Below are 10619 nucleotides of genomic sequence, written 5' to 3'. Positions count from 1 at the left end.
GCGGGACTATGAGATCTATGGGACTGGCGTACTGCAATCTGATTGGTCCTCTCGGAGTTCCCCGCGCTGATCAGGAAGTATAACCAAAGATGTTTAGCATTGCCCGTTCCTTGAGTCCAATCCCTGTAAATTGGAACAGTTCGCCAATTTACTAACGATTAGCTAAAATTCGAGAGCAATTTGTGTTGAGTGTTTTGATCACAGGGCGTCACCTCAGCTAACTAACGATTATTAATCATGTAAACAAGTCAAGTGCAACGATTTGTCGGTCGGCAGTAGCTAGCTGCCGTAAACGGGTTCAAGTTGCCGCTACACATTCAATTTCTCGTGTCTCTTACATTGGTTGTAAGGTTGTAACTGATGCTGTTTTGTCCGTCTTTAGACAAACATTTACTTTTAAGAGGTTGCGGGTGTAATGATCAGTGAAGAAGTGGGAGCTTGTCCCAATTCAGTTCATCGCTCTGTCCACTACGACGCGCTATCTCCTCTCCGGAGAACATCTCTGGAGTCAATGTCAAATGATACGGGATCAGCTGCCTCCACGAGATCCACCTCGAAAATCCACTCAAGCCGGGAAGACGCCCTACATTGGGATCGACTAGAGGCGCTCGTGAAGAAACGAGTCACAGACACTTGCGGCGTCACATCGTTAGGCGACTGGGAGGAGGGCGAGCCTAGCCGGATTGCTAGCAGTCGGCTTCTGGCCCCAAACCGCCGTGGGCAGCTCCAGAGTGACTTTGGGCGTTTCTGTGTTGCGTTCGAGCGCAGGCAGCATGAATTCCCTCACGGGGAGAGCGGCGTTGCGTCTGTGGAGACCCTGGCCCCAGGCGGCCAGGGTCTGCCGCAAAGGCAGCGTGAGCACCAAGAAGCGCGGCTACGACATCACCAGGAACCCCCACCTCAATAAGGTGAGACGACCGTCAATATTGGGATGGAAAACACGTTGAGGCCAGACGCGGAGGACGATGCAATGCAAAAGACGAAGTGCGGCGTTCAGGGAGACACTTTGTTAGTCGCCACCGAGTACAACTGGGATGTACAAGTTGCATTTCACACTTTTAGGCATTTTAATGCAATTTCATCCCCACATTTATGGAAGAGAAGCAGAAGACTTTTTTTTTTTTTTGGGAGGGGGTGGGTGGCAAAGTCTGTTGAGTAAGCCATTCATTATAAAGGTTATTGAGGTTATGATAAAGGTTAGAAAACCGACATATTGTAACTCTACTCATTTCTGGGGGAAGTAAACTCATTTAAAAGATCCAAAGTTAGACATGCAAATTCAACTATTTACAAATTTTCTTTTGGAACACAAACACACACAAACACACATGTATACATATATATATACATATACATATATATATATATATATATATATATATATATATACATACACACACACATATATATATACATAATGGTAAGAGCGTCTGCCTCCCAGTTCTGAGGACCCGGGTTCAATCCCCGGCCCCCCCTGTGTGGAGTTTGCATGTTCTCCCCGTGCCTGCGTGGCTTTTCTCCCACATTCCCAAAACAAGCATGGCAGGTTGATTGACAACTCTAAATTGAATGTTTGTTTGTATGTGCCCTGCGATTGGCTGGCAACCAGTTCAGGGCGTACCCCGCCTCCTGCCCGATGACAGCTGGGATAGGCTCCAACGCGACCCCGACCCTTGTGAGGATAAGCGGCTCAGAAACTGGATGGATGGATGGATATATCCAAAAAATATATATCATAACACTCTCTGTGAAATGTGGGAACAAAGTTGACTTGGCGATGTTCCGCCATGGCTGGACAGGGGGCGCGAAGTTTGACACCTGAGACTTCTCCCGCGTTGTTGTGGTGAAAGCAATTGTCATCTGTCATCTGACTGCGCATTGTTGAGGCGTTACCTTGCTTCGCCGGGTTCCGTGTAAAAAGATACAGGCGGATAAATATAGCATCTCTGACCTCCGTGTGAAGAGGCAACGGAGCAGTTAGCGTTGGAATGTTGAGCAACGTTTTTATACAGCAGCTGTTTCAACTCTGTTACCAATGTCAGCTTTACAGATGCCACGTTTGCCGAGCAGGTGGTGTTTTTTTGCCGTAAAGACGTCTACCGCGACACGTAGCTGGTATAAGTCATAGTAAAGGTAAAATAACGAAAAAGTGACATTATTTTGTTGTTTCACTTATAGGGTAAAATAGGTGTTTATTTGAGGTGCGCGCATACTCAAGGACAGACCACTGTTTGAGGAAATTGTTTTTCCTAGGAGACAAATGACGTATGTGTTTTTTTTTTTTGGTTGGGGGGCGGGGGCGGTAATTTTCCAAGCCGTCTGACTTTCATGATATAAGTACTTTTATATTTTCATATATCGAAGCGCAATGGTCATGTTCAAACTGTATTAATGTGACAGTGAGTTACAATAATTTTTTTTTTTTTTTTTAAAATAAAATCGCCGTCTTGATACTTAATTTTAATGTTGGTCATAATTGTGGTACTTTGAGAACTAAATATGTTTTGAGGTGGTCCTTTGCGTACAAAGTTTGCGACGCACTGCATTACAGGTGAAATTAGCCAGTACAGTACGACTGGTAAACATTTAACAAAGCTTTATTGGGGATTGTTTTATGAACTTGAAGACGAAGGTCACAGGAAGGAGTAACTGCAGTCACATGACATTCACAAAGCCCTGCGGACCAGGTGGCATGTATGGCGGTGGGTCATTTCTAAACAAATATGTCATCAAGTACATCCAGCCCAAAACTTTTGTCTCATTCATCTTTTGATCTGAAACCCAAATGTCTTCAGTATACAACAAAAACAAAGTATCTATGATAACAGCATTTATATGCATTCACTGACCCCCCCCCCCCCCCGTGTCTTAACAATTATGATAAATACATGTTTTCGTTTATAAATTCAGTGCCTATTTAACCAGAGAACACTCAAACTCTCTCTCTGCAGAGATGGACTGACTGATCCAAACCAAACATCCACAATGAGTCATCAGCAGGTTTTTGGGCGCTGTTGTTTCCAACTTGAAATAAAACAGGAAATGTCTCTCACTTCAAATTTGGATGTGCTCAGCAAGTCATTGACTAACTTCGCCTACTTTTATTGCTTTTCCTTGACACGAGTTCCTCCTCAAGTCAGCATTTATACAATTTCTCTCTGTGAAAGGCGTGAGTCAGGAGATGGAGTTTTTAGGATCTTCTTGTATGGATTTGTAGCCTAAATTTGGGTTTCACAAAACTATGGTAATGCTAGACATTTTAAGCGGACTACCTCCATTTCCAAGAGCTCGAAAGTACTCTTGGACAAAGTGACAAAACTGTAAATACAACAATTTTTCATACTTGAAAATATTTGGGATAAAACTGAAAATGTTCATGCGTTGATAGTTATAGCATAATGGAAAAATCATCAAAACTCAAGACTGGAATGTCTAATGTACAATTTGAATCCAATGTCAAGTCTAACATCTAGCGTTTGAACACGCAAATGTGAGCCTAATAATGCAAAATCGCTGCCTCGAAGCTTCACAACGATCATTTTTCCACACGGACTAACGTTCGAGTCGACTCACGCGACACTCAGTGTAGAAATAAGTAACTAATGCACACTGTCATAATCTGGACGGGAACGAATCCAAGAAAAGAGCAACGTTCAGCTTGATTTTCTACAATTAAACTACAACTTCCCCCCTCTTTTTTAAAAAAAAGAACACGACAAAGGTTCTGGGAAGCATAAAGGGGTTGTGCCAGCCTAAATCCCATAATGCTTTGCGCTGCCCACACAGCTGGAAGCGTCAGTGTGAAGCACAGTGCCTAATGGTTAAGGCATGAAATCGCCTGTCAACATGGGTTGACGTCCATGTCACTCAGGCAGAGGACATCCAAGTTTTCAATGCGTGCACTCGTGTGGAGAGCGACCTCAAGTGGACTCGTATAACACCTGCACCTCACTAAAGCGTCACTTACCCCGTAGGGTATGGCGTTCACCCTGGAGGAGCGCTTGCAGCTGGGCATCCACGGCCTGCTGCCCCCCTGTTTCTTGTCCCAGGATGTCCAAGTGCTCCGTGTCATGAAGAGCTATGAAACGCGCGTCAATCCTCTGGACAAGTGAGAACGCAACTTTTCCTTTTCCGATTCCTCTGCTGCTGTTGGGTGCTCTGACTGTGAACCACTTCTGGGAGAAATAATCTATGAAGTATCGGAAATAGATACTTGAGTAAAAGTACCTATGTATAAGTATCTGACATTTGCTGTATTTACGTATCAAAGTCATATTCTGATATTAAATTCAAGCTAATGTAGTTATTTAGGGAAAAGTGAGCAGTGAGAATTGTGACGTTTATGTATTTTGTTTCAATTTGTATTGATTTATTTAACTTTGGTGGGGTCGTTAAATATCCGTGTTGGCTAGCTAGCTAGCACACGTTAGCCGCAGTACACGCCTAAAGAAGCTCATTATAACTAAAACGACATTTTGACGCCACCGGATTCGTGTAAATTAATTTATCCTACCATAATCATCATCTTCAGGTGGGACGGAGAGTTTTGGAATTTTAAATTAAGCACCGTAATGAAGTGGTTGTACTTTGAAATTTGTTACATGTTTATTTTAATGACAAGACTGACAACAGATTGGTAATGGCCACAGCTTCTCCTTTCTGTCTGTGTCAGGTACATCCTGCTGATGACGCTGCAGGACAGGAACGAGAAGCTCTTCTACCGAGTGCTCACGTCGGACATCGAGGAGTTCATGCCCATCGTCTACACGCCCACTGTGGGCTTGGCCTGCCAGCAGTACGGCCTGGCCTTCAGGAGGCCGCGGTAAAATGAATTCACACACCTTTCTTTTTTTTTTTTTTTTTTTTAAGGATTGCGTGACATTATCAAGGATTGTGACGTCATACATTTTTGGGGAGAAAAAAGTTGCATGGGAATGGAAAAGCAAGTGACATTTTTCTCCAAACTCTGAAATTTACAAAAAGACATGCAATTTTCTTTTTTTGAAATAAAAAAAGTGTTGTAATGTTGCAAGAGTAAAGTTGTAATATTACAACAGGCCAGGCGCCTTTCAACTAAACCCGAGGTGTCAAAACTTTGTTCTATTTGAAATGTGCATGTCTTCGTTCTCTGCTGCTGTTTACTTAACAGTACAAAGCGTTTAGTTGAAAACATCGCATCTACTCACGACTCAGATGTTCTCGAATCATTCGAGTCAGTATCCTACCTTATATGCACAAAAATAATACCTGCAACTCATATGCATATTTTGCATTGGTATTGTGCATAAAGCTTTAAAATATACAGAAATAGTAAAATAATTCTAGCATGATAAATGAGTGACTACACTAAATACCTTTTTGTTTTTTTTTTAGATTTACAAACACATTAGGTATATTTGAACAAAGTATCGGTGTTGGCGATACGGGTTTGAATTGTCGAATCATTGTCGAAAGGAAATCGGTGGTATCGATCATCACTGGAAGCTACTTTTTGATCTCTGCAATGGTGTTGCTGTGCTTTTATTGTCATTCCCAGAGGACTCTTCATCACCATCCATGACAGAGGCCACATTGCAACCCTGCTCAACTCCTGGCCGGAAGAGGACATAAAGGTCCTTCCTTCGTCCGCCATCCTTTCCTCTTCCCTCCATCCGTGCCAGTCAAGTTTTTGTCGGCCTTATTTGCACCCAGGCCGTCGTGGTGACAGACGGCGAGCGTATCCTCGGGCTAGGGGACCTGGGCGGCTACGGCATGGGCATTCCCGTGGGGAAACTGGCGTTGTACACGGCCTGCGGCGGAGTTCGCCCGCAGCGGTGCCTCCCCGTCTTGCTGGACGTGGGAACCGACAACCAGAACCTGCTCGACGATCCCCTGTACATCGGCCTGAAGCACAACCGAATCCGAGGGAAGGAGTACGACGCGCTCATCGACGAGTTCATGGAGGCCGTGACGGACAAGTGAGCGAGTAGGAAAACGGCGGCCGCGCCGTCGTCTCTCACCTCGGTGACGCGTCTCCCTGTCGCCCTGCAGGTACGGGATGAACTGCCTGATTCAGTTCGAGGACTTCGCCAACAGCAACGCCTTCCGCATCCTCAACAAATACAGGAATCGCTACTGTACCTTCAACGACGACATCCAAGGTAGCCTACCTGCATAGGGTTTCCCGACCTTTATTGAGCCAAGACACACAGCAAACAACAATGTTGCGAAAAGTATATACAGTAATAAGGAAGTCATAATCTCATCTCAATTTACTCACAGATTTATCGGAATGCAGCCTTCAGGGATTATTGAAATCAAATGGAAAAAAAAAGCCGTGTTGCCCGGAGATACGAGTTGAATTTGTTGCAAGCGTGACCACGCTCAAAACTCAAAACACGTGATCTCAAATCAAATCAAAATAAATCCATTCTAAATACAGCCCAGGTCCATGTGCACTTGGACGTGCATGGCGCAAATTTTGAGATTTTTTTTTTTTGACCGTGACTTGGAAAGTCAATGAACGTCATGGAACGGATCGCTTGATTACTCCCAGTCAATCCTGCTCCGTTTTGATGACAATCTTTCAAGTCATTGGGAGCGGACGTGAGCGAAAACCCAGTCATGGTTTTCACTCCCGGTGACTTCGTTGTCCCGCTCAATCCCGTGATCAATAGTGAAATTCACTCCCGGAAAAATGCCAGCCTCTAGTGTGTGGCACAGTTGCGTGCTGTTTGATGGTGTCCAGAATCGCGACAGTAAAGGCGGATTTAGTACAAAATGCGTCCTGCAACAGCATCCATCTTCTCTCATAGGCACGGCCTCGGTTGCGGTGGCCGGGCTGTTGGCGGCTTTGAAGATCACCAAGGACAAACTGACGGACCACACCTTTGTTTTCCAGGGCGCCGGCGAGGTGAGCATTCTTTTTTTTTTTTTGTCAAGTAAATAAAAACATTGTCTTCTGTTCTCGTCAGGCCGCTCTGGGCATCGCTCACCTGCTAATGATGGCCATGGCCAAGGAGGGCTTGTCTCGAGAGGAAGCCGCCAAAAGGATCTGGATGGTGGACTCCAAAGGTCTCATCGTGAAGGTAACGCATGCGCGCGGGCGCGCGCGCGTCTCGACAGGCTTGGCGTTAAAGCGCAACGCAAACGCTTCTCGTTCAGGGGCGAAGTCATCTGAACCACGAGAAGGAGGAGTTTGCCCACGAGCACCCGCACCTGAAGACCTTGGAGGAGGCTGTGCACGCCATCAAGCCCAGCGCCATCATCGGTGAGTGGGAAGCGGGAGATGCTATGTGACCGAACCTACCTTGTTTATTTGGTCCATTTGATGGCAAAACCTGGCAGAAGGTGTTTTGTTTTGGTTGTTTTGGATAAAAATACAAAAATATGTCAAATTCATTGGAAATCAACGATCATTTGATGATAACAAATCTGGTAAACAGTTTTAGTACAGCCTTCAATCTTTCACTGAAGGGTCAAAGCGGTAATATTTTGCTTTCTCTTTGAACTCCACCGTAAAGGTCAGCTTTACAGGTGCCACGCATGCTCTCCGCGCTACCACGACACAGGGGGGTGTCAGTCAAAGTAAAGGTAATTACAACCAGCTAGTGTGGTTATTTTTCTTGAGCGAGGGGGGGGGGGGGGCAATGAATTGCGGAACGGCGTGGAGTTGAGCAGAGGTCCCCCATTTGAAGAAATAATGTGATCCTCTGTATCCGCGTTGCTTGCTTCATTTGGTGAAAAGGCCCACTAACATTTTAGAGGATGCACGTAATCATTTGCATGTCTGATCTGATCTGCTGCGTTCCTTCATGGAACGGTCGTGGAAGAAGAGATCAACTGCAAATGGCAGGCTGTACGCGTCTTCAAATCCTAATGTAAATAAATCCGGCAGCGAATGTTGATCTGCGTTGTTGTTTCCGTGGCCGTGAAGGAGTCGCCGCCATCGGAGGCGCGTTCACCGAGAAGATAATCCTGGACGTGGCGTCCTACAACGAGCGGCCCATCATCTTCGCCCTGAGCAACCCCACCAGCAAGGCCGAGTGCACGGCAGAGCAATGTTACACTCTCACCGAGGTACGACTCCCGCAGACTCGACCGTCGCCGCGCTTCCCGTCCAGTTTCCCACCTCAAAGTAGCACAGCAGGAAACTGAAGGAAACCTCGCCACCTCGGACGTATGGCTCACAAGCAAACAAGCAACACTGACGAACAACTGGACTGTAGACTGTGGAGGGAAAGTCCGACTGAAACCTTTTGCAGCTTTGCTGTTTGTCTTTTCAATCAGGGCCGCGGGATCTTCGCCAGCGGGAGTCCTTTCAACAAGGTGACGCTGGCCGACGGACGTTGGTTCTACCCCGGCCAGGGAAACAACGCCTACGTGTTCCCCGGGGTGGCGCTGGGCGTCATCGCCTGCGGAGTTCGCCACATATCCGACGACATCTTCCTCACCACTGCAGAGGTCCTTCTTTCATGATGATTACCTCGTTTCTCTGCGACTTGTTGTGCTTTCCACGCTGACCGTCATCAACCGTGTTTTTTTGTTGGTCAGGCCATCGCCGACATGGTGACCGAGGAGCATTTGGCCGAGGGGCGACTCTACCCTCCTCTCCACTCCATCAGAGAGGTGTCCTTCAAGATCGCTGTCAAGGTTCGATATGAAATATGTTTATGTCAATACGTATTCTATCGTCATAGATTGGAATATTGTCATTTTGGGGACTGTCATTATGATCGCGCATCATATTTCTTCATACGAATACGTCCCGTTCATTTGCGGAACCGCCTAATAATGTGTCCAGATCGTCAAGTACGCGTACGAGCACAACATGGCGTCGCTGTACCCGGAGCCGAAGGACAAAGAGGCGTTTGTCCTCTCTCACATCTACAGCCCGGACTACGACTCGTTCACACTGGATACGTACGCTTGGCCGCAGGAGGCCATGAACGTGCAGGACGTGTGACCGTCCATCGCCCCCCTTACATACGGCACACCATTGATTTCTTGATTATTCTTTCTTTCTTTTTAGTTTAGGTCAGGGTTTGTTTGGCTCCTGTATGAGGGTTTTGCACAGCACTCCAACTCCTGGCTGAATGTCTCCATGGCAACGTATCATAAGCTTTAACGTCACACTCCTCCGCGCGACCGCTTCAATACAACGCGTCTTTGCCTCTTCCGGCGAACCCTCTGCCCCCCACCGACCGACCCAGTGTAATCTTTTTAGCGCCGAGCGGTGGTCACACGCTAGGCTAGCGACGCTCCCTGCCAAACGTGTCGATGTATGCAGACTGAGTGTGTCGATGTGACGTGTTAACGTGCGATGACGTCATGTCGGTTTGGGCTTTTTCAAAAGGGAGCATTAAACTTTCTAATGAATCGTTCCAAAGTCACAGCTGTTTTTTTTATGACCATCTTGTGTGTTTTTGATAAAAACAAGTTTTTCAGAGGAATCTGCGAGTCAACTGTGGCCGCTATTTGTGGCCATTCATTATTTTGCCAAATTCAGTCGAAGTAAAATGATTACAGGGGCGCCATTCTGTATGTTATTAACAGTGCGCAGAGAACACTTGTTCGTCTCAGTAATTTATCTGAAGGTGTGCTACATAATTGTGTGAAAACAGTTTTGGGACTTTGTTGAGTTTGCTTTTTCCGTGATCCTTGTTGGCCTTTGATTTGAAATTAAAGCTCATTTTTTAGCTTTCTGCCTTGCCTCCCCGCTTCCTTGCACTTGGGTCGTCCACGTTTTGCCTTGCCTTCAAAAAAGTACGCGACATTAACCTTTAGAGTAATTAAACGTGTGAGGTGAGTTTTACTGTCTGAGCAAGCGTTCCTGTCGAGTAGAAGCAAAGATGCGTTTCAATGTGCTTTACATTATGAATAGCAAAAAATGAAGAGAAAAAAACGCTTAAAAACAAGTAATTTTTTGGGGGGAAATTATTTTGGGTATTTTTTTTTTTTTTAAAGCTATGTTATTCAAATAAGTTTTGCTACAAATTGACGGGAAAAATGTATTTATTTTTGTAAAATTGTGTTTTTTCTAGCCCCGTCCCAAGTTCTTTTTCCCCTCAAAAAACAATGTGAATTTGTATTACCTTTGGGGCTAAATAATATATAACTTTTTTTAAATAATTAGCTAATATTCTAAAAACATCCCTATTCCAAAGAAATCTAATACACATTTTTTCAAAAGATTGTTTTCATTTAAGAAAATTACCTTTTGTTAAGATAGCAATGAATAAATAATGTAATCAATTAATACTAATAATACATAACATTCAATATAAGATTAAGAATGATCTAAAATATGATAATTTATGTATTTATAATTAGAAATCTAAAAATATACGTAACCTTTAAAACAGACTGTTCTCTGAAGAACATTAGTTCGACTTTCTTTAAACTAGGAAAATACAAAACTTTTTCTAGGAATGCAACTTTCCTCTTCCAATAATGCAACATTTTCCCCTAAAAAATATAACCTATTTAAAAAAAGTATGAATTAAAAAAAAAAGACTCCTGTTGGGTTTCTCTTTTTTGATACACTGTTTTTATTTACATTGACTTCAATTATTTATTTCCTTTACAAAAAAATGTATTTAATATTTCATCTCTTCTTTGGAGTGCAACTGGTTGAACTC

At 44.5% G+C, this 10619-nt stretch overlaps 1 protein-coding gene across 2 annotated transcripts; it reads left to right on the top strand.

Moving 5' to 3' along the window:
* The first annotated feature begins 104 nt into the window (after positions 1 to 104).
* Positions 105 to 9683, top strand: me3 (malic enzyme 3, NADP(+)-dependent, mitochondrial). Of its 2 annotated transcripts, XM_061792399.1 has the most exons (13): positions 105 to 908; positions 3975 to 4108; positions 4673 to 4822; positions 5537 to 5612; positions 5692 to 5957; positions 6031 to 6140; positions 6795 to 6892; positions 6954 to 7067; positions 7144 to 7249; positions 7916 to 8058; positions 8269 to 8442; positions 8533 to 8631; positions 8783 to 9683. In XM_061792399.1, exons 1-13 carry the CDS (start codon positions 774 to 776, stop codon positions 8942 to 8944), a joined length of 1767 nt encoding a protein of 588 aa, XP_061648383.1. In that variant the 5' UTR covers positions 105 to 773; the 3' UTR covers positions 8945 to 9683. The 2 variants fall into 2 exon arrangements, with proteins under 2 accessions (XP_061648383.1, XP_061648384.1); XM_061792400.1 differs by lacking the exon at positions 3975 to 4108 and having other exon boundaries at positions 770 to 908.
* The last annotated feature ends 936 nt before the right edge of the window (positions 9684 to 10619 follow it).

The sequence above is a fragment of the Phyllopteryx taeniolatus genome, chromosome 12 (assembly GCF_024500385.1).
Source record: "Phyllopteryx taeniolatus isolate TA_2022b chromosome 12, UOR_Ptae_1.2, whole genome shotgun sequence".
NCBI lineage: Eukaryota > Metazoa > Chordata > Actinopteri > Syngnathiformes > Syngnathidae > Phyllopteryx > Phyllopteryx taeniolatus.
This window is presented reverse-complemented; position numbering and strand designations above follow the sequence as displayed.